The sequence below is a fragment of the Phoxinus phoxinus genome, assembly GCF_949152265.1.
Source record: "Phoxinus phoxinus genome assembly, chromosome: 16".
Classification (NCBI taxonomy): domain Eukaryota; kingdom Metazoa; phylum Chordata; class Actinopteri; order Cypriniformes; family Leuciscidae; genus Phoxinus; species Phoxinus phoxinus.
Genome location: NC_136891.1, coordinates 31,675,445 through 31,699,343, shown reverse-complemented (window position 1 = coordinate 31,699,343; position 23,899 = coordinate 31,675,445). Strand labels below are relative to the sequence as shown.

The 23,899-nt window shown below is 36.5% G+C and overlaps 2 protein-coding genes across 5 annotated transcripts; one reads left to right on the top strand and one right to left on the bottom strand.

The window, feature by feature from the left end:
* Positions 1-823: 823 nt before the first annotated feature.
* Positions 824-9,319, top strand: max (myc associated factor X). 4 transcript variants are annotated; one of them, XM_079639470.1, is made up of 5 exons: positions 824-1,185; positions 1,506-1,532; positions 5,161-5,268; positions 6,768-6,906; positions 7,034-9,319. In XM_079639470.1, the coding sequence occupies exons 1-5, from the start codon at positions 1,150-1,152 to the stop codon at positions 7,219-7,221; spliced, it is 498 nt and encodes a 165-aa protein (XP_079495596.1). In that variant the 5' UTR covers positions 824-1,149; the 3' UTR covers positions 7,222-9,319. The 4 variants fall into 4 exon arrangements, with proteins under 4 accessions (XP_079495596.1, XP_079495598.1, XP_079495599.1 ...); XM_079639471.1 differs by having other exon boundaries at positions 965-1,185; positions 6,783-6,906; positions 7,034-8,439; XM_079639472.1 differs by lacking the exon at positions 1,506-1,532.
* Positions 9,065-23,468, bottom strand: fntb (farnesyltransferase, CAAX box, subunit beta). The gene is made up of 12 exons (XM_079639469.1): positions 23,204-23,468; positions 21,925-21,989; positions 17,201-17,273; positions 16,200-16,291; positions 13,626-13,772; positions 13,444-13,527; positions 13,113-13,199; positions 11,917-12,046; positions 11,390-11,522; positions 11,101-11,212; positions 10,307-10,421; positions 9,065-10,212 (listed from the first exon to the last, which is right to left on the bottom strand). The coding sequence occupies exons 1-12, from the start codon at positions 23,390-23,392 to the stop codon at positions 10,090-10,092; spliced, it is 1,350 nt and encodes a 449-aa protein (XP_079495595.1). The 5' UTR covers positions 23,393-23,468; the 3' UTR covers positions 9,065-10,089.
* Between the last annotated feature and the right edge of the window lie 431 nt (positions 23,469-23,899).

Here is a 23,899-nt window from a genome sequence, read left to right as displayed (position 1 = left end):
ATAAGGTGGGTCAGAGTAAAGATAATGAGAAAGGGTCAGTGACAGTGTTTGCACGAGTCCTGTTTGGTACTCTGACCTTGTGGGGGAGTGAACACAGTGATGTGCTTGTTTTTACCCTTTTACTGATCCAGCAGCTCTTATAATCCACTGTTTAAGCTCCTTATCTGTAGCACTATTTTGAGGAGAGAGGAAAAAAATACACTATCTGCCTTGCTTTTTTGGGAGTCTGACATTGATCTTTATTATTGACTGTTTATTTGGACAAAACTATTCAATTTGAAATAATGTCTCTCAGAAAATATCTGTAGTCTTATAAAATACCAGCATGTGCATTTGATAATGGGTGTGATAAGATTATTACATATAGGCTATAACCCTTTTGGCTATTAAGACACGTATTTTGTATTGATAACCATGCATTTTTAATAGTATGGATTTCAGAATATTGAAACCATTATTTAGGCATTTATAATTTCAAATACAGATTTAATTTTTTGATAATAATACAAAATTTTGTATTTCATAAGAGTGACTGTATACCATACAGATATAACCAATCTGTATGGATTAAGTTTATTTATATAACTGTAAATTAACCCCTATTGATATTGTAGCCTATTTATATGTGGTTTTTATTACTCAAATAATAATGGTGAAAAAAGAATATAAAAAATACACGAAATATTTATAGTGTAGGAGGCTATTACTTATCCATATTTGTAGTATTAGTAATCAGCGCATTAGCCACAAACAGCACTGAGCACTTTCCACGTGTCTTGCTTGAAAAGCGACATAAAACCAACTACAATTACCATGAGGCATTCCAGTAAAAGGGCTTTCCTTCAACGCGAAGCAGAGGCGCCACGCCGAAACACTGACTGGGTGTTGTAGTTCTACATAATAGATTCGTTGTTACATCGACCGACAGCATAGTTCTAAAAAACAACAAGAACCACAATGCTTTGCGCCGCGATCACAGACGTGACACGCCACGGTAAATGTCCGTGTGTAGGCGAGTCACGTGTAGAGAGTCCGTTGATCGTTTCGTGTAAGCAGTGAATCTCTCCTGTTTGTTCATTTGATTTGGGCCCCATTTCATGTTGTTTTCAAAACAACATTTCGTGTAGATTTATCTATCTTTGCCGAAGAATGAGCGACAACGATGATATCGAGGTCGATAGTGATGTGAGTATAGTTATTTTGTGTTAGTACTCTGCATGTTTGAGAATTAAACCTCTTGTATTTTCAATTCTTGAGCCTCAATACGAGGCTAGCCTGTTAGCTAGTTAGCCAACCTGGCGTTTGAAATAATTTTCTAGCCAGCCTAATGAGAATATCCAGCCAGATGAGCAATTACACACGGGGTCGAGTCTATACTTGTCTCCATATTTGTACATTTGCGATGCTATGTACTAAAAACAGTGCATTGCATCCATCAATAGCCAGTTAAGTATCACTCTTACAGCTGTAGCTACAATTGTACTTTCTGTTCTGTTTTCTTACAGGAAGAATCACCGACATTTCACTCTGTGGTGCGTAATAAGTGGAGCAATTAATCCAGTTTAACCTTTAATGCTGAAAATTTTGAGATTAGCTACAATTTATTTCCGGGTAGGTACTGAACGGCCGTAACTAATTTGCATCGTTGGACGACACAACAAGATAGAATCAAGCCTAAAAGGGGGTAGATGTGGTGGATTCGATGAACACGAGCAGACACACACACAGTCTTGTTTTGAGTCGGTTCGGGGAGTTCAGTGCTCGACAGCAGGGCACTTGCTGCAGGAGGGAGGGACGTGAGCGCAGGGCTTATAGCGAGTGCGCGGCGCGATACGCTAGAACGCTCGCGTCGTAATAGACGAACGAATTCTCTATAATCGAGCGTTCTGGTGTGTCGTGTCGCGACGCTAGCAGGTGTACATGGAATATCATTGGACGATGTCCATACGACGACAGGGTTGTAATGCATGCCTTTCACCCCTATGAGATCTTGTTTTTCTTAGATTAGACTGTGTATGAATAAATAAGCAACATTAAATATTTATCCTGAATCTTTGGAGCATCCTCCTTTTCAATTTTCAAAGTAATTAAACAAATAAATAAAAATAATATATATATATCAAATTAACAATACACATAAACTATAGAAAAGAGAATAGAAAAGAGAAAATAAATAAAACGAAAGTATTTAAAAAATATAAACAAATTAGCAATACACATAAAAAACAGTGATAGAAAAGAGAAAATAAATAAAACGAAAGTTATGTTAACACACACACACATTCAGTCAAAAGATTAATCACATCCAAAATAAAAGTTCGTGTTTACATAATTTGTGTGTACTGTGTATAATTATTTATATATATATAAAAACACACACAATCATGTATATATTTAAGAAAAATTGGTTATATTTATATATAATATAAATTATAATTATTATTTATATATATATATATATTATTATTAATATAAATAATATAATATACATTATTTATATTATTTATATAATATTTATATATAATATAAATATATATATATAAATGTATATACAGTATATAAATGCAAATATTTCTTAAATATATACATGAATGTGTGTGTATTTATACATAATAATTATACACGGTACACACACATTATGCAAACACAAACTTTTATTTTGGATGATTAATCGTGATTAATCTTTTGACAGCCCTAATATATATATATATATATATATATATATATAATAGATAATATATATATAATAAGATTATATATATAATATTAATTATTTGTTTGTGTGCATTTATGGTTTTTAATTCAATGAAGATGTGTGGGAATGAACTAGGATAGTTCTGTATCATGATACTGTTCCATATATTTGGCATTTTCTGTGAAACGCAAAAGATCTTTGGTAGAATGACAAAAGGTGCATGTGAATGGTGACTAAGTTTGTCAGTCCCTAATATTTTTCTGTTCTATATTCTGCATTAAAGTCACACAGGTTTGGATCAATGTGAAGGTGTTGATGATTATGCCATTTTAAATTAACTGTAAAATTTCCAGTCCCGCCAGTGAATTAAGGCGTTTCTGTCAAGATTTCACGCCTTGCGTTACTCATGCATTTGCGATTTAAAGCACAATGCTTTTGTTTTTTGCCATTGACTTCACAATAATCCAGAGGCTTGAAGAACTGCGTGCACCTGCTGCCTGGCTTCATGTCTTCAACATGCATCTTTAAAGAGAAAAGTGTAGTGTAGAAATGTGGCTATGCCATAGAGTAGCTAATTTCCTAAACCAATTCGAAACTACATTGCTAATTGCTTAGTTTAAAAGATGTGACCAAGTCAAAACTGTTAAAATGTCTCTCAAAAAATGAAATAAGATGGATTGAAATGTAAATTTGGAAATTTTCAAAAACGTAAAAAGGCCTGACCTAGGGATTTTGTGGGATGGGACCAGTCTTCCCAGAATGATTATGTATTTTAAAGACTTTTAAGTGTCGATTCATAGTTTATTTTTGTACCCATTTCTGCACAGGGATTTTTTAAAGTCCCACTTGTAACCCTAACCTCAGCATGCCATGGTACTCTCGGGCTGCTCTGTTTCTCCAGAGAATTGGCTTGTAGACCCCTTCATACCCTAGACTGAGACTAATTTTACCTTCATCATGAAGTTTAACACTATAATAGTGTTATTCTCATTGCCATTTTTGGCTTCCCAACCAGTACATGTATTTTGCCATAAAGGGCTAGAAATTTCTAACATTTACTCGCATTCAAATCAGTCCAAACCTGCATGACTGACTTGAGTTCTGTGGAACAAAAATAAGATTTTTCTAAGAATGTTTCAAGTCTCCATGTGATGGAAGTTAATGCAGTCCAAAATGGCTTTCATTGAGTGGACAATAAACATGTTGTGTGTTCCACAGTAGAATGTCATACAGGCTTGGAACGACATGTGGTGAGTAAACGATGATAGACGTTTTGTTTTTGGGTGGACCATCACTTTTAGTAGTGGCTGGTCAGTGTTTGTAAAGTGTATCGGTGGGGTTCATAGTGGGATGTTTAAAATAGCACATCACAAAGCAGGCTTGTTTTCACTCGCCGTGAGTTTTCATTGGGTAGACTGGAGACACAAGGTCTGCAATGTCCCGAAAGTCCTGTTTATCTCCCCCTTCTTTTTGTGCTGGGAGGATTTTTTTTTTTTAAATCAGGATGTTGAGATCATAAGACAACAGAAGTGCATGTGGAGTATATTCAAAGATTTCCTCAACAATACTGCTTGTCATTTAGCTTTCTTTTATGTCATTTATACCTATAATTTTACGCTATGTTTTTTGTTTTTATAAAATTGCGGAGAAGCCATATGCAGAGTATAGTTTTCACTATGCTTGAGTGCAGAATAGCCCGTGACACGTTGAGCAGTCTGTCACCTCACGTGCATGTAATACAATCCTGACATTGGCAGTGTACAGTGTCACCGTTTAGACATCAGACAGACAGCCTGGATCTGCCAGTAACATTATGGCCACACCTCGCTCTTCCAGGTGGTGCGTAGACACTGGAATGTCTTTGTGCTGTCCGGTGGCACTTAAACATTTGGATAACTGCTTTCGTTTTGTCCTTTTTTCCACGGAATGCTAAAGAGGCTCTTTAATGAGTCACTGGATTCGAAACAGGTTTTACAGCTGTGCCTTTATGTAATAACAGTGTCTTGGCCAAGCCCAGTGACATTGGACTCCAGTGACCATGTTGTTTTTTCAGCGCAATAGTCTCAGGCTCAGTCTTAACATAGAGACTTTTTGTGGGATAGTTCAAATCTTTTCGTTACGTCAATAGCAGATATTTTATTCACATATTAGTATGTCTTAAATGAACTAATGGAAGTTATAATAAAGTGTGCATTAGCTAAGGATGTTCTGACAAACTTGGTCCAAAAGAATAAGCTGCAAAAAACAGACATCATGCAACGTGTCTCTCAAAAAAATTTTTTTTATAATTGTCATTATCACTTTATTAAACCAATAGAATTTAGTTTTTGTTGACATTTTAAAGGTCTACAGTTAAATTTGAAAAAGTTTAGTTGAACTGTAAATGTTTCCTTATGACTAACACTTTAACCCATGGCACCATGACAAGCGAAGAGGCTGAAGCCATTGTGATTCTCTCGTTGCAGGCAGACAAACGGGCACATCACAACGCGCTGGAGCGCAAACGTAGGGACCACATCAAAGACAGCTTTCACAGCCTTCGGGATTCCGTTCCCGCCTTGCAAGGGGAAAAGGTTGGTAAATGTCATTGGTAAAACCATGAGGAACACAAGAAGGCATAAAGGATGTGTGCTTTTTGTCAATGAAATATCTACTGTATTACACTGAAACTGTGAATTGAATGTGATGGGTTTAAATGTTCTTATGAGCTGATTAGCTATTTGTTGATCCATGATGTTTTTAAGTTGAGCGTGTGAATTACAAGTGTTATGAGAATTGAGAGCAGAGTAGATCCAGACTGATTGATGGGATCCATGTACAGTTGTGGTGCCAGGAAGCCATTACAGGAGGAAATGCGGTTTCTCCTTCCTCTCGTGTGTCTTGTATCTAGAATAGAGAGCTCAAGAGTGTAGTAGAAATTATTGTTTGACCCTTATGTTAGAGCTACGTTTCTTCTAAGTATATGCAAAAGTGCATGGTTTCTGTTATATTTCAGTCTATTAATGAGTCACATGACTAGGGATACATAATATATTGGTACAATATTTGTTATTGGATGATATTTGAGATTTTACTGGTAACACTTGATATTGGATGTTTAATTGTGCTGTATTTTACATTTCGATTGAGCTAGCGTTAGATGATGGCAAATGTAAAGATAATCTTAAACACTAATAATATTTAGCGAATCTCAAAAATAACTTGTTTGTTGGAAATACTGTTATAAGAACTGCACTTTATTTCAAGCAAATGTGTTCTTGTGGAGTTTTTCATGGGCCAATGTGAATAAATCTCAATTTAAATTCAAAGAGACAAGATAGTCTGTGCATGACCTGATGTTTTATTCTTGTCTAAAGTGAGGCGATGTAAGCATTATGAAGCGCTGGTGAAATGAAAAGTGTTTCTTTCATACTTGAAGCCAGAGCCACTTGCAGAAAGTATAAAACTCCTTTATAAAAGAAGTAAAAACTCATGAAATCCCTTATATGGACAAAGTACTCCAGCTATAGCCGTAGCCAAATAAAAAGCTGACACATGAAGACAATAATCACATGGTTGCGACAGTATGGTTTATGTGTGGGTTTTTGTATTTTCATAACATTAATAAAGGCTGTGTCAATTAGAACTGCATTATTTATATACTTCACAGTATAGAAACTATTATTTTAATAAAAAGCCTCATTAAATATTAGTGACTTTAGAAAACGCATGCTATTTTACATTGTATAAAATCCAAGATGAATTAATGCACAAGTGTTTGTAGTACATAAACCAATTATAAATGTGTCATTAGAAAAATGATAGAACATGAAATGTAGGTTATTGTTCAACAGTGTATTTAATGTCTTGGTCAATCAAAAGCAAGAGATATGAAATGGCACCTGTAAATTAGACACAGCTCAGATTACACACTTGACTTTCTGTTCCTCCTCCTGAAATGTGTAGCTAGGTTTTTAAGCTGTTTGTATGTGTTCATTGGGGTTGTTTGAATGAAATGGGTTTGGGGTTTGTGTATGTGCAATGATTCTTCATTCCTTGCGTCAAATTCTAGTTTTTCATTTGTTGCTGACAGCAATCTATCAAACAGGCATCCCGAGCTCAAATCCTAGACAAAGCCACAGAGTACATCCAGTACATGCGACGAAAAAACCACACACACCAGCAGGACATTGACGATCTGAAGAGGCAGAACGCCCTGCTGGAGCAACAAGGTGTGTGTCGCTGTGTTACTCGGCTGTTTGCTATCTGGTCATGGTGATTTGTGCCAGTAGGTTTGTGTGCTGAAGGAAAAGCCGGACGTAGAAATTGAAGAATGTGTCTCGTCTCTTTAATTTCCAGTGCGGGCACTGGAGAAAGTCAAGGGGACCACACAGCTCCAGCCCAACTACTCCTCTTCAGACAGCAGCCTGTACACCAACCCCAAGGGCAGCGCTGTATCAGCCTTCGACGGTGGGTCCGACTCGAGCTCAGAGTCTGAGCCGGAGGAGCAGCGTTCCCGGAAGAAGCACCGCGGGGAGGATAGCTAAACAGCGGATCCTCGGCCCGCTCCACAAAGTTCTCCTCTGAGGGGAGGGAGAGTCACAGCATTGGCCTGTTTCTTGTTGTATTTTGTGTACCTCAATCGCCCCAAACCACCTTGATCAATCTCTTTCAGTGAATGTCAACCCTCGATTCAACGCCTGAAGAAACCTCTTCGCCAGGATTGGAAGAGCGAGGGACGCCAGTTACGGGAAGAACACTCACGGAAAACACGGCTTGTTTTTACTCTCCCTCCCTCTCCGACTCTGTTCGTCCATCTTGCGTCCTGGCACACGCAACAACAAACGATGATTTAAACCCAAAATGAGGCAGCTTTGCAACTTAAGGACTTGATGCTTTGTTTTTGTTTAGTTTTTTTTTTTGTACCCTTGTCTGCAATCCCTCCAGGTGGAAAATTCAAAGGGGTGAATGAGGTGTACAGCTCCTAGCACTGCTAAAATATACATTTTTGTTGAATATCTTAAAGCCTGCTTAGAACTTACCCATAGCTGAATTGTCCCGAGTGGTTTGCCTTTCTAAATATGTTACTTTTCCATAAAGGATTGTTTTTAAAGCATCTATCAATGTAGCCCTTGTTAAACCTAGGGGATGAGTGATACGTTTTGACATGTTATCGATAAAATCCCTTATTTAAAAAAGAAAAGAAAACCAACATTCTTTATGGGAAGGCTGCTGAGCTTGTGTTGTATTTGTTGTTTTAGCCTGATGTAGTAAAGTTTACAGGTTCGGGGAAAAAAGATAATTTTTTTTCTTTTAAAAATGGGGGTTAAAAAGTGAAAAAGCATATATTTTGCATCTGTCATCTGAGCCTCCCAAACATGTATTTTATGTATTTCACTCCATATTGGGAATATAAACGTTCCAAATGATGTATCCCCCACGAAGCTAGTCAATATTGAAAGAGTAGATTCATGTCGTGACTTTTAAAGGTAAATGTTCTAAATGTTTATTGGAAATTTGACCGCTGCACACCGCAAAAAGTTGCATTTTGAGTGTCTAGGAGACGCGAGTGAGTGCGCGAGTGTGTGTGTGTGTATCTTTTACCATATTTTCCACTTAGGACATTAGTAAAACTGAGTAGGTCTTTCTTTGTCTGATTCCATTCCATGGAAATTACAGGTATGTTGTACATACTGCCAACAGTTGTCTTGCAAGTTGAGGCCTACCTTTACAATGAGAATATAAATAAAACTATTTTATCCTTTACATATGCTGTGTGGGTCTTTTATACCAGTGGCTCTCAACCTTTTTGACTCCAGAGTTCCCCATTCCCCACAACAATATTTTGTTGCAATTTCTAGCTGATCCAGGCCTGGTTTCACAGATAGGGTTAAGATAAATGCCGGGATACACTAAACGACTTGCTGAAACATACTAAGACTGAACTGAACACACGTACAGACTGTTGCCAACGACTGGAGCAGATTTTTTGAACACTGAACACAACTGTCTCTGACTCGCCGCGTTTGGCCATGCTCAGTCGTAAGTATCAAATTACATTCATAATCGGCCTTACAGACGTTAAGTGTGTCTCTGGCTTAAGCCAGGATTAGGCCCTAGTTAAATTAGAACATTTAAGTAGTTGTTTTAAATGTGCCTTAGATAAAAACATTACTTGTGTGCAATGTTATAACGGCCATAAACGCATCACATCTATGAAAATGTAGTATATTCATAAATGTTTTTTTCCCCAGATCATTTACTCTCCCTCATAGTTCGAACCTGTACGACTTTAAGAGACTTTTAATATATTGATAAGATCAAAAACTGTGGTCCATATTTATTTGTGCACTGTAATCAGTTTTCCGAAGGCATTAAACAGCTTTGTGTAAGGAATTTATGTTATTTATTGAAAATGTTCTCCATCATATCTCTTAAATCTCATTCATATTTATGCATAGTCAAAGGTACAAATCAAAATATGCGAATGGACTTTGCACTATTGGAATAAACAAATTTAGATTCGAAATTTTATGGAATCAAATACATTAATGCAGACACACAAAACCAGCCTCAGTTCTCATTCACTTTAACTGATGGAAAACAATGTCATCATTCTGCTTAATCTCTCCTTTTATGTTCCACAAAAGAAAGTCATACGGGTTTGAAAAGACGAGAGCAGGTAAATAATGACAGAACTTTCATTGTTGGAGAAACCGTTCCTTTAATGTAATAAGATGAAATGCCATTCTGTTTTGATACTTCATACCAGCATATTCAGATTAAAAGCATGATGATTGAATTATTGAATACAGTTGTAATGCTAATTAAACAGCAAAGGTGACAAAAAAAATAATACAAAATGTAAACACTGTACTCATGGCTAAGTAGCTGAGAGTTTGTTGCATCAAGACTATTTCCATATATTTGACAGTTATTTGTTTCAGTCATATCTGTCAAATAGCACTCATTAATTCAAGATGACAGAAATAAAAGTCAAATAATGACTATAGCCCATAATGAATATAGATAATACATAATGCATCAACCGAAAAATAAAAACACACCTTCATCCAAGTCTTTATTTCTGTCCAGAACCTACTTCCACATGCACTCTGGGAAACATTTGCCAAAGCCCAAAATAAGCTGGTATGTGCAATAAAAGATCAATCAATGACTGGTGCATGAAAAACACCTTGCCTAGTCAGTCTCTACCGGTTTCCCTGGCTAAAACCCACAACCCCGTGCCGAAGCTGTAGTACGTCAGGCCCTCGGAGTGTTTCCCAGCTGTAGATGCTTACAGACCAGCAAAGGACATTTGGCTACAGCATTTACAGAAGATGCCTCTGCGTTAGGTCAAGCTAGCTCAAATCCCCAAACTTTTTTACAATAAAAAAAAAAAGAGAGTAAAAAGTCTATGACTGGTCCATCGCATGTGCCGTAGCTCCCGTCTGAAGAGGAACAGGTAACAGGTGGAAATGTTCAATCGCTTTGGCGACCTTCTCTGGACAGATGTTGTAAACTGGATGAGTTGGTGCCTGAAAAGAAGAAATGTGAGAACATTTAATTACTGTGTATTAATGCATTATTCACAATGTGGCTGGGCTCAACTGAATCTTTAGCATCTCTTACCAGTCGGTTCTCGTCCCGACCGAGGATCAGCTCATTATGGAGGTCTTGGTTTCCGAAATGCTGTGCAATTGAGAGTCCACTCAGACAGTAGCATGTGTGGTAGAAATCTCTAGACCTGTGGGGAATCAATCATCAACTACTATGAAAGTCTGCTTTGGTCTGTATAATTAGTAAAATCAAATGACAAAATATCCAAGACAGTATTTTTCACATTTTAATTTAACTTTGATCCTTATAGGTAAACAAGAGAGATGTACATCAGGCCAACAGATTTTTATGACCTTTCCAGCTAGACGTTTTTCTTTTTGTTAGTTACTAGAAATTAATATGTACAAAATCAGATTTTCTAACTAATCATTCAGACTCGTTCGTGAACCGCTTCATTGAAAAGAATCCATTCAAAAGAACGTTTCGCTCACAAACTGCAAAGTTTTGCTTCACAGACCATCCACACTAACTCTAGACAAGAACATTATCTAGTAACGATATTATATTGACATTTTATGAATTCTTCAAGTTGTGCCAAGCTCTTAACTTATTTTATCAGTAGAAATTGTAAGTAAAAAATATTTATTATCCTGTAAATCACAACCAACTGTAAAAGTTATGAGGCATTCAAATATTTTTGGGGACAATGGGGGGCCTTGAAATCAAAAAGTTTGAGAATCACAGCTTTATTTGACTCTTTACTGGTTATATTATTACAAGCTGATAGACTATTTTATATCTATATATATATATATATGTGTGTGTGTGTGTGTGTGTGTGTGTGCGTGCGTGCGAGCTGTACTCACTTGCCGGGTTTGTCCAGAAGGCCTCCACCAGGATTCTGGCAGCAGAGGAGGATGTATTCCTGCAGGGCCTTTCTCTCAAACATCCAGCTACTCAAACTCAGCGTTGAGTCTCCTATATGCACAGTAATATTTTCTTCAAAGGTTAAATGACTATACATGACATTAGACCCCAAAATATCCATGTTGGGTTTATATTTTGACACAAAATACATGGGGGAAAAAACACACACGGAAAAAAAAAGAACCTTGTAGTATTTTCAATCGCTTGATTATCTCTATATGTCGTCACCTTCTTTAAAGAGAGCCCTGTGGAGTAACGGTAATAGTCCTGCTTGCCAGAAGGAGTAACACCCATCCACCAGCTTGTTACAGCGGCCTTGAAATCCACCTTCAAAACGCATTTGTCTGCTGGTTACCCAGCGCTAATGAAGGAAAAAGAGAGAAAAGCCTCCAATTTACTGGTTTGCATGAATCAGCATAAGAACATCATTAGTGCGGCTGCCTTATCGTTAGGAGAAATCTGCCTGTGCCCTGGGACTGTAAAACACCCTAATTTCAATGTCTGCCAAAGACCATGAATATCTGCTGATCTAAACATTGCGGCACACTGATGTTAATATTTCCAAGCATGTTTAGTGTCCCTGAGGAACCAGTAATGAGACGCTTCTCCTCCAAACGTTCAGGATACACACAACTGACCTTTAACACATCTCATAAACCTCGGTTATTCACTCTAATGGACAGGAAGAGCCAGGTTAAATGAAAGGTGGAAGCGTAGCCAAAGCAAAACAAGGCAAGACAAGACAAAGGACTTACTAACAAGGCTTTGAGATCCAGCATGTGTTCTTTGCCCAGTATGACCAGGGCAGCGGTACCACAGAAGGTGTAGCCACCATGTGCCTCGAGTCCTGGCACTCCACCTAAACCGCCCTCCCAGTTCTGACAGCTGCAGGTCACAGGAAAGCACGACATCTTAGTATTTACGGGATTCATTCGCAGAAATATATTGTGCTGTGTCTGAGATTTAACTCTTTTAGGGACAGAAAGGTAAATGTTTTAAATGTTTATTTTTGCCTAAAATGTGAGACAGAGGAATGGGGGGGACTGAGATGAATTTTTAAAAAGTTGAACTTCTTTATACTTGCGACTGACATGCTGTTCTACATGCAATCGACGTAAAAGTCACAAGCACATTGGTCCGTCTAGACTTTAGAGAATGTTAACATAGAAAAGCAATGGAAAAGCAGATCAGATCAGTTTTAGAGTGCAATAAATAAATAAATGTTGTTCATATTTCTTTTCGGATGCTCCGATTCATAACTATTACATTTTAACGGTTACATATATATAAACATCTATGTAAATTCTGCTTTTATTGATATTAAAATGTTTTTTTTAGTTTTTTTTTTATGCAGAATTTGTTTTTCTGTTCAACCCTGTTCTGTGGGTTGGGCATAAAATGAAAGGGACAAACTGTATATTTGTTTAAATCACATGGTTTGATGTTTGCTTTTTATTCTTTATCAGTATTTGATTGTTTATAGTTATATTGGCCTTGTCAAGCTCAATAGTTCAACTCTGTTATGGGGGGGGGGGGGGGGTAATAAATACATTTCTATAGTACAGACATTGCATAAATCTTCAACTTCAACCTCAACCATTGTTGTTATAGATAACTAAAGCAAAAAGTATGCAATACTGTTATATCATTTTATTAATTGAAATAAAGCTGATATAAATATTAGATGAAAATTTTACTTGACAACTAACTGAAAAAAAAAAAAAGTTTAAGTACTAAAATGGTATAAAAACAAAAAATCTAATCTAAATAGAAATATTAAAACACCCTAATAAAAGTAGTAAAACAAAATGAAAAAAATAAAATAAACAATAAAATCGAATTCAAAGCATTAATAAATCCTATAATCGTATATCCGTAATACTAAGATAACACTGACCCCAACATAATCTGAATTGGCACATGTTTTGAAAGAGAATGTGGAAGGAATTACCTGAGTATCCAAGTGTGTGTCTCATTGAACAGGGAGGGAGTGATGATATTAGTGAGTGAAGCCACAGAAGCTGCACAATATGCACTCCTATCAGATCCGACACACAACAGGCAGACACTGATCGTAACTATGCATGTCAATAACCACAAGTTACATGATTAGAATAAGACTGAAAGTCTGTTGTTGAACATAAAGGATTTTCTGAATGTCTGTTGGCAACAGTAAAAGGTCACTCCTGAAGAATGCCTCAGTATAGTAACATCACAACAAGGAGAATAAAAAGACGTATGGCTGTTGTGAAGATGCTTCAGGGTATGTTGACAGAAGTCACCTGACGTCCACCTCCCCGCCCACATGCATCACAAAGGAGCCATCTGGCTGCTTCACGGAGTACAGGAAGTCCAGGAGCTTCTCTCTGATGGGGGAAGGGGCAGACAGAATGAGATACTATGGCAATATGATCCACATAACATCTGAAGGTAAACAGGCGATAATATAAAGCAAATGTGAAACCTGTTGATGACTTTGTAAGCCTCCTCTGTACCCAGAATGCAAAGGGCGTTGACAGCTGCATAGGTGGGCGCCAGGTGAGAGTGCTGACCCGGACCTCCACCGAAGCCACCGGTCGGGCTCTGACATCTGGCCAGAAACTGGCACACACTAACAGACAACATTCATGCTGTGAAATATTTACATCAACAGGCATGTAATTGAATGAGAAGAACTAAAAATGTACACAAAAAGCCAGAAATTCACTAGAGGAATCACTCTCATGTTATGAACAATAGCCAATAAATGACACATATTAAAAATCTACTTAGTCTAAATTGAAAATAAACCTCTTAACCCTTTAAGTGTCACCCCCCTTTTTTAATTCAAGAATGCTTTGGAATATAGACATAAGATTGGTCTTGGCCTTGTTTTAAAGAAGACATTTGGCAGATTTTTGTAGAAGTGAAATAAATTAAGAAAGTGTAACAGAAAAAAAGTTATAAAAGTTTGAGTTTATGAAAATATAAAACTGTATTAATATTTTATATAAAATATAGTTTTTCAAAACCTGGGTGACTCTAAAACTGCAAAAAAAATCAAAGCCAAAAATCTGAACAAGTTGTGTTTCAAATTTTAGGTTGATATCTCAAAAAAAGAGCTTTCAGTGAGATTTTGTTTGTGCGCAGTACCACACTTTTTCACTAGACTCCATTACTGCCAATATAAGGGCGCCTCCATTTCCATATGTGGTTTTTCTTTATTTTTAAAACATTTTCAGACCCTTTTTTCTAAAATAATTGAACCGATGCTATCTTTTGAACTCTTGGCATGAAAACAAACTGAGGTTTCTACAATTTTTTCATGATTTTTCATGTTCATCACTATTTCAAAATAAAGGACTGAACACCTTAGGAGTATGAACATATTATTGTTGCAAATTGATAAATTACGGCTCCTCTGTAATTTATTTTGAAAATCAGTCACCAAATATGAAAACTAGAGATTGTAAGCTTTCAAATGATATATAGTTTGTCAATATTAGTTTAGGTTTAGTATAGGATCTTACTATTTTAGATATGTAATGACTTTGGGCCCACCGGTGGGCCGGTGACACTTAACCTAAAAATCAATCATTTTAAAAGCTACAGGTAAATGTAGACACCACAACATTATAATGTACAGTAGGAGAAATTAATATTCATTTTGAAATATGCTAAATATTACATTTAACAGGGTCATTAATTTAAAAAAAGCGTTTTTAAAGATGATGGTAAAAGGTAATCTAAATGTAAAAACAGGCGAAATGAGCATGGAGAATTTGCAATATCAACTGATAGTAAGAAGTGAAAAAATGTATAATCTGGGATGGTGGAGATATATTGTGAATACCTATTATTGTGACTGAAAATACAATTATAGTAAATATACTCCAATCTCTAATTTGACTTTGCTATTAAAGTTTGGCTGAACTATCGCTTTAAGAAAAAGCATGGATTAACAAACATTAAAGGGATAGTTCACTTTGAAATAAAATGTTGGTATGTTTTAGCTTACCTCAAGGGCATCCAAGATGTAGGTGTCTTTTTTTCCGCAGTAGTTTAAATTTTGATATTTTTAGGTCAAACCGTTCTTGTCTGACAGTCATATCATGCAGATCTATGGGGTCCACCTCAGAGCATACACAAATTAAAACAATTCCCAATCGTAAGTACACATTGATGGCCTAAGACAGGAAACGAGCGGTTTGTGTGAGAAAATGAACAGTATTTATATAGTTTTTACCTCTTGTAATACAGCCACGTCCAAAGTGATCTGAGGGCGCGAGCGCATCCTGGTGTGTGACGTGTGCGCAGACTGGTGCATAGATGTATACACTAGATGTCGCCTTGGCTACGACAGTTCATTGGAATGAATGTCTTTAATGTGACATCTAGTGTATATATTTCTATGCACCAGTCTGCGTACACGTCACACACCAGGATGCGCTCGCGCCCTCAGATCACTTGGACGTGGCTGTGTTACTAGAGGTAAAAACGATATAAATACCGTTCGTTTTCTCACACAAACCGCTCGTTTCGTGTCTTAGGCCATCAATGTGTACTTATGATGGGGAATTGTTTTAATTTGGACTCTGTGGTGCTCTTTGAGACAGTGACCATAGATCTGCATGATATGACTGCCAGACAAGAACGGTTTGACCTAAAAATATAAAAATTTAAACTACTGCGGAAAAAAAGACACCTACATCTTGGATGCCCTTGAGGTAAGCTAAAACATACCAAAATTTAATTTCAAAGTGAACTATCCCTTTAAGGAATACAGTAGCAATCACAACAAAATATAATACACTACGTATGAATTCAGCTCTTTAACACAGTCACTTGAATTCGAGGTTTGTATTCCAGTCTATTTCAAAGTAATAACCACCTAAGATATAAAGGTTTTAACCCCAGCAGCTTCAAAGCGATCGAAGCGTAGTTTGGATTGAGAAAGGAAGCATCTGTGTCACAGCTTGATGTAACTTTGACATTATCTGTAGGATAGTGATGCCATGTGTACGCTGATAATGATGTGCAGAGAAGGGCTGGTACTCACTCGGAGGCAACAGCTGCCGGCACAGGCTCCTCTAGCAGCTCCAGACTATGCAGGATCCAATAGCAGAGCCAAGGCCGGCTGGCATCCAAACACTGAAGCCAGACGACATGCAGATTCAGCAGCCATTACCAGCACTCGTACACACAGAGCTGCTCAGGAACATGGTGTTCCCGTACAGATACACACAACCTGGAAGCATGGTGTTCTCTCCCTCCCACCCAATCACAAGTAATGCATCACATGCTTTTTAAAGTGCAAGGCTGTAGATCCTTAATGGCCGTGTGTAAAACCCGTTGTGTTTGTTTGTTAACAAAACAACTTTTTTTTTTTTTTTAAATAAGCCATTAAAAGGATAGTTCAACCAAAAATAAAAATTCTGTCATCAATTACACGCCCTTGTGTCATTTCAAACTTGTATGACTTACTTTTTAACGTAAAACCCCAAATCAGCCATTTAGCAGAATATCTACTGTAAGCTGCTCAATGAAAATATTGTCTTGTCATGAAAATATTATTTGGATTGTTTTCTTTTAAGCTTAAGTTTTTGGTACCATAACTGTCAATAAAAAAATAAAATAAGTTGTGGTTATTCTCATGATTATTAACCAGTGTTCATAATCATAAAGCAGAATGAAACTATAATAATGTCAATATCTGTAAATGTTAAATTATGTATTTTATAAAATGAAATAAAATAGCGAGAGCGGATCTTGTTTTTTTATTTATTTGAAAGCATTGATATTTTTACGGATCTACGCACTGAAAAACGGTTGAGTGCAGTGATAATATCTTTTTTTCTTTCTTTTTTTTTATCAGAATTTTTCCGCGGACAGACTCTTGCTCCCTCCTTGGTTTGAAAACATTATGCTAGATAACATTTTTTGTTGTTTTCATACAGGCCAGAAACAACATGAGGGTGAGTAAATAATGAGAGAATTTTCTTTTTTGGGTGAACTATCCCTTTAAGTTTTTTTCTTTTTTCTGTAAAAGACATTGTTTACCTCATATGTATCAGACAGATGGCGTAAACCTTTCTTCAGATAATGATAGTGTTGTTCCCTCAGTAAAGCGGGCCTGAAAAGAAACAAAAAAACACAGTATAGAGTCATCCATTTAACCATCTTATTAGAATCTAGCCATTTCAAATTATGTTATAAATCATTTTTACATTAAATGATCTCCTTATTCACAACATGGCAAAATATCAATTTAAACTTTTCAAAGATGTATAGTAGCTCACAATAACTTATGTGTACAGAGCAAGTTCAACCACTGAACTGACATCCTCCAATTATCTTCATCAAAGGAAGCGTCAGTGTTAAACTGATAGAGTCGGTGAGTCAGAACACAGTACGCTTGACTTCAGTGCTGGCCGCAGAGGTGCCGGGGCATGTCTAATGTGAGGGTACCTCAGCGGAGAGAACAGATCCGTAACCCTTGTTCTGAGCCAAAGAAAACATTGCATTCGTTGCATTGTGACAAGCGGATTACAGCAACTTATGGCCTTCTACAGGCAAGTTTCATGAGAAGTAATGCTGAAGTTGAAAAACTTGTTGTGTTTCCCTTGCGGGATAATTAATATGTCCTTTCATGCTTGAAATTAACTATAATTTAATTGATAGTCTGTGGATGTAAACTCTTTATTTTTGCATTTTTTTCTTCAGTCACATGACTTTTCAGAAATTATTCTAATAAGCTGATTTGGTGCTCAAGAAACAGCTTACCGGTACATTATTATCAGTTCTGCTTAATATTTAGAAAACATTTTTTTTAGGATTGCTTGATAGAAAGTTCAAAAGAACAGCATTTTGTTTACATTGTGAATGTCTTTACTGTGAATTATGATCAATTTAATGCATCCTTATACAAGTATTCATTTATTTAATCCTACTGACCTTGAATTTTTAAACAGTAGTGCATATAACTATTACTTAATTATTATGTAAAAAAACGATTTACCATTTACTGCACCATAAGGGTTGAACGACTTCAGATTTTTTGAAGTCGACTGTTATGAGTATGACATCAAATTCGAGTCGACTAGTCACTGACGTCATTCATAAAAAACGCAAGAGATGGGACTGCTGTGCAACATGCCACAATTTGCAATTTATTAGCAGAAAATGATATAGATGCTGACAGACAGCTCATAATATGTTGCAACTTAACGGTAACAATGCAACAATAACTCCCATTTTACAACAAAAAAAATATTGATGCATTATGTTGGCATAACAATGCCATTTAGGCAAGATAGGCTGTAAGCCGACTCACTGTCACAGTCCTGCTCATTCACAGATTTTACTTTTTGATCATGGTTTGCATGTTTAGTGAAGTTTCTGTTTGCAAAGCCCCGCCCCCTTTAGTTACTGTTGCTAGGTCCGACGCAGTGAAATATACATCGCGGAGCAGAGGACACTGACAACACAGACAGGACAGACCAGCTTACTTTTAATATGAAATAAAGTCTCAACTTTCATATTTGGTCATTTTATAAAGAAATTTAAACAATAAATACCGTTCTGTGGCTGTTTAACCGATCATCTCTTCCTTCTATTAATTTATAGCATCAAATAAACATGAATGAACATCAGAAGGAATGTTGTTTTATCCGCGGAAAGGCGTCAGAACACTCCGCTTTTCAAGTTTAAATCCTCCAGCGTTAATGACTGCTTTGTCGGACAGAAATGGCGGATTCGGCGGATGGGGGATTATGATTGATCAGATCGCCTGTCAATCAAACTCCCTGCGAAGGGTCAATTGACTGCTGTCGAGATGATTTGCACACTTAACGTTAGCGGATGCCTTTTCAGAAGAGTGTGCATTGCACTTGTACTTTAGGACAGATTTACTTTGCAAGTGACATTTTTACAAGCTTCATCTTAGTGAAGTATTTTCCACACACTTGATGGTGACAATCATAGTGTCACATGATCAACGCGACTAGTCGACATCTAGCTTAAAGGGATACTCCATTTTTTTTGGAAATAGGCTCATTTTACAACTCCCCCAGAGTTAAACAGTTTTACCGATTTCGAATCCATTCAGCCGATCTCCGGGTCTGACGGTAGCACTTCTAGCATAGCTTAGCATAGATCATTGATTCTGATGGGTCCAGTAGCATTTCTTTCAAAATGACTAACGAGTTTCAATATTTTTCCTATTTAAAACTTGACTCTTCTGTAGTTAAACCGTGTACTAAGATCGACGGAAAATGAAAAGTTGCGATATTCCAAGCCTATATGGCTAGGAACTATCCTCTCATTCCGGCGTAAGAATCAAGGAACTGTGCGGCCGTACCATGGGTGCCGGCGTAATGATATGACGAAGCACCTGAAAATAGTCCCCAGCTCGGTAACTTCCAACATGACCGGGACTAAGTTTGTGTAGTTTTTAGGCGGCAAATTAGGTTTCCAAATAAATACGGTTCGGGATCAGCACCAAAGTAAATGTCATCTAAATCGTCTCTCACAAATGTCTCCATGCTACAAGGCACGTGTAAGTTTCACTGTGCAAGCAGGTTGTCACGTTGGTTTGTTGACGGCAAGTGCTTCGTCATATCATTACGCTGCTGCACCCATGGTACGGCCGCACAGTTCCTTGATTCTTACGCCGGAATGAGAGGATAGTTCCTAGCAATATAGGCTTGGAAAATCGCAACTTTTCATTTTCCGTCGATCTTAGTACACAGTTTAACTACAGAAGAGTCAAGTTTTAAATAGGAAAAATATTGAAACTCGTTGGTCATTTTGAAAGAAATGCTACTGGACCCATCAGAATCAATGATCTATGCTAAGCTATGCTAAAAGTGGTACCGTCAGACCCGGAGTTCGGCTGAATGGATTCGAAAACTGTAAAACTCAACTGTTTAACTCTGGGGGAGTTGTAAAATGAGCCTAATTCCAAAAAAAGTGGAGTATCCCTTTAAAGCGTCACAGCATTGCATTAAGGTCGACTAATCGGCTCAACAGCGCACCACAAGAACCTCATATCATCATATTGATGATATTACACACAATAAATGGTAAGCATGGCATCATCTGTACATGTATCTATTCCCCGAATTAATGTTTGTAGCACCTACGAGTGTGTTTTCCAACAGTTTTCTTATTAGAGTGTAAAATAAAATAAAAGTTGTAAATATGGCAACCCAGCAAAAAGTACCATCTGGATATGTGCTAGATTCTAGAACAGCATCTCTTCTAATGTTAGGTTACACAAGCTTTGTCTTGTAGTCTGATTACATCAGTTTTAATCACATCTGGGTGTCTTATTTCATGTACCAGTGCTCTCAGTATAGAGGAACTAAGTTCTGAAATACACAGACGTCACGCTGTGGTGGAAGAAGGTGAAAATTAGCTGTACGCAAGGCAAATTTCACTAGTATATAGAATTTAGGGCAGAGGTACTCATCGGCATTCATTTTATGGCCCGCGTCATGCAAAAGATGAATGCACTTTTCTTTATTTTTTTAGCTCAAAAGTTGCGCGAATATTAGACAGCGTGACTTATATGTAGCCTATGTTTAATACCGCGGACGCTTTGGATAATCCGTGGGTCTATAAATAAAAAATAACATTCATCATCGTCATTGTGATGTGTGTGGAATGTTTAATGGGACTTTATAGCTACTTGATATTTCCGAAATGTACCATAACTTGCTAAGCGCAACAAATAGCGAAACAAGCAGACAACTTTTGTGTGCGCCACGCAGAGCTTGTGCATTCAGAGCTGTGCACCTTCACTTGCGTAATTTAAATATCAGACTTGAATTATTTATAGCTCATAACTTATAAAAAATTAAATAAAACAAGCTGTGTTACTATATGACGGATGACAGCTATACAGTGCGCAATGACTGAATTGAGCTCTCTTTAGCGTCTGAATGGACAAATACACAACATTATGTCTAAATGTCCTTTTTGTAGAGTATTCACGTAAACACAGTCGGTTATGTCTTTACAGAACGTACAGTTGTGAGAATATCGGATGTGCATCAGTGCAATTGGATCTGCACACTCGGTCTTAAAGTGACAGTGCGTAATAAACCTAATGCCTCTGTGCACTTAATATTAATTAAGTGCACAGAAAGTATACAAAAAGAGAACAGCATTCACTGCTCTTTAATGAGTAGCCTAATATCCTTGTATTTTCTCAATGGTTTTCTTCATACATTTTGAGGTTTTTAATACTCTGAGTATGAACTATTTTTTTTTTTTGCATTAATATCGCAAGAAAATTGTTAATACACTTTTTTTGTTCCAGATAAATTTTTTTTATTTCATGTTCAGAATTACTTTAAATAGGACAAAGACTAGCAAGACTTACCTAGCAAGATAGGTAATAAACTGCATTTCTAAATAAGTAAAAACTGAAAATATTGTAATATTGTAAGTTGTAATTTGTGGCCCTTCACATTTTATGTGGTTTACATGTGGCCCCCTTGGCATCTGAACTTGAGTACCCCTGCTTTAGGGTTTCCTGCATATGATGTGATGCTGCTGCAAAGTAATACAAAAAATGGGTGAAAAAAAAAAGAATGCTACAAAACATACACAAGCGGAGGACAATCTGATGTTGGTTTTGCTGCCAAAGACATCGTCACACACAAATTATGTACAGAAAAACAGAAAATGATTGCTGTCCAAAAAGCAGCACAATGAAACTCAATATTGTGGAGATCCTGCTGTGTATTAATGGCCAGAAAAGGCTGAACTTTACTTACTGCGGTGAGGTGTGAATTTGTTGGTAAACACTGTATACCTCTTGAATACTGCATTCAACTTTTCTCTGGATTCAATGATAAAACAGGAAACAAAAATGTGGAGGTGAAATAAACAAACAGAAAATGTGACAACAACAGCAAGCCAAATGACATGCTAACAGAAGGATCATTGTGGTTGATGCTGACTGTGCGCATATGAGTGGCTGACATCACATCCTGTTTAGCGTGTCATACAAAGACACAAACATGGTCAACTGGCTTATACATTTATTTTGAAAATCATAGTATGACTTAGTAGTGCGTACTGGGATTTCTACCAGTGCTTGAAAATTCTGAGGTAAAATAATAATTAGGGCTGTCAAAAGATTAATCGTGATTAATCACATCCAAAATAAAAGTTTGTGTTTACATAATATATGTGTGTGTACTGTGTAGAATTATTATGTATAAATACACACACATTCATGTATATATTTAAGGAATAATTGCATTTATATACTGTATATACATTTATATAATATATAAATATAACCAATTTTTCTTAAATATACATGATTGTGTGTGTTTTTATATAAATAATTATACACAGTACACACACACATATTATGTAAACACAAACGATTAATCTCTTGACAGCCCTAATAATAATAATAATAAAAATGAATCCTTATGTAATCATAATTTTATTATGCATGTACATTTTTTTTTATATATATAATTTTAATTCATGCATAAAGTCTTTGAAGCACATTTTCCATGTATTGGTGCTAAGATTTCTAAATATACATGTAAATTATCATCTTTCACTTTATAACCTTTCATAGTTAACGGTCAACCACCCATATAATAATAATAATAATGCAGGTCATACATTACAGTACAACATAACATAAACCAGTGAAGTATAAGCACATTCTCATTGTAGTAAAATGTTCCTGACAGAGTAATGTTCAAAAACGTTTATAACGGGATATTTCACTCAAAACATGAAAAGTCTGTCATTATTTACACACAATTATGTTGTATTTTCTACAATGATGACAAAATATCAGTTTTTGGTGAGCTAATTTATTATTTACAGCATTGTAACAGAACTAGAGGAATACGTACTGGGAGACGCAGTGTAATTAGTATTATTATATTCTGCACAGGCAGAACACACAGCAGGATTTTCGGTATGCACTACTGTACCCTTTAGCACAGTGTGAAGCAGAGAAAATAGACATTTAGCTCTGTGCTAGTACCAATTAGCTAACTAATACTAAAGAGTTAAGCTCACCTGTTCTTTCGAGGTCACCGTTTGCACGCCGTCATCGTTGAAAAGCTCAGAGATGTGTGTTTCATGAAAGCATCGCAGAGGTGGAGACGCCTCTTCCATGATGAGGTTTGAAAACACATGCACTGGAATAAACAGGGAACAGTTTTCCAGCAGAGCAAGACTGTCAAGACAGCGTGGGCGGGGTTTCATCAATGGAGGCAAGTGACTTAGGAACTCAAGTACGGGAAGCGTGAAGGCACATTTGAGAAGTGGTATTGATGCGAAGATTCGCGAGACGGTTCTCTCAAACAGTTCATTTCAAAGAAACGGTTCATAAAAGAACCAGTGATTATTTTACGTCATGACGTAATACGCATCACGCCATACCTCACATCTTTGCGTGACATCAATTTTTTCTTATTTTTATTTATCATTAAGGCTATAATTGTTTAAAGCATGTCTATTTATAATTGTATATTTATTTTATTTTTTATTTTATTAATTCGTTTATTGCTAATGAATGAGTGTTTTTTTTCATGTGTGTTTATATTTACCATGCACATTTTGTAGAGTGTACAGTATAATTTTTTCCCTTAATACATTTTTTTTTAAATCATTGTTTGGCATATTATATGCCTAAACTGTTTAAAGTAATACACGTATTGCTGATTATTACTTTTTTGCTGATAATAATGTTTAATTATTACATTTATTTGA

What these genes read in the sequence shown, in the direction of transcription:
- max (XM_079639470.1), top strand. Translation starts at nt 1,150, where the DNA reads ATGAGCGACAACGATGATATCGAGGTCGATAGTGAT. An exon ending in CACCGACATTTCACTCTGTG is followed by an intron (nt 1,533 to 5,160) that starts GTGCGTAATAAG and finishes CTCTCGTTGCAG; the next exon opens with GCAGACAAACGGGCACATCA. An exon ending in CGCCCTGCTGGAGCAACAAG is followed by an intron (nt 6,907 to 7,033) that starts GTGTGTGTCGCT and finishes TTTAATTTCCAG; the next exon opens with TGCGGGCACTGGAGAAAGTC.
- fntb (XM_079639469.1), bottom strand. Translation starts at nt 23,392, where the DNA reads ATGAAACCCCGCCCACGCTGTCTTGACAGTCTTGCTCTGCTGGAAAAC. An exon ending in CGGTGACCTCGAAAGAACAG is followed by an intron (nt 21,990 to 23,203) that starts GTGAGCTTAACT and finishes CATTGAATCCAG; the next exon opens with AGAAAAGTTGAATGCAGTAT. An exon ending in CAAATTCACACCTCACCGCA is followed by an intron (nt 17,274 to 21,924) that starts GTAAGTAAAGTT and finishes GTTTCTTTTCAG; the next exon opens with GCCCGCTTTACTGAGGGAAC.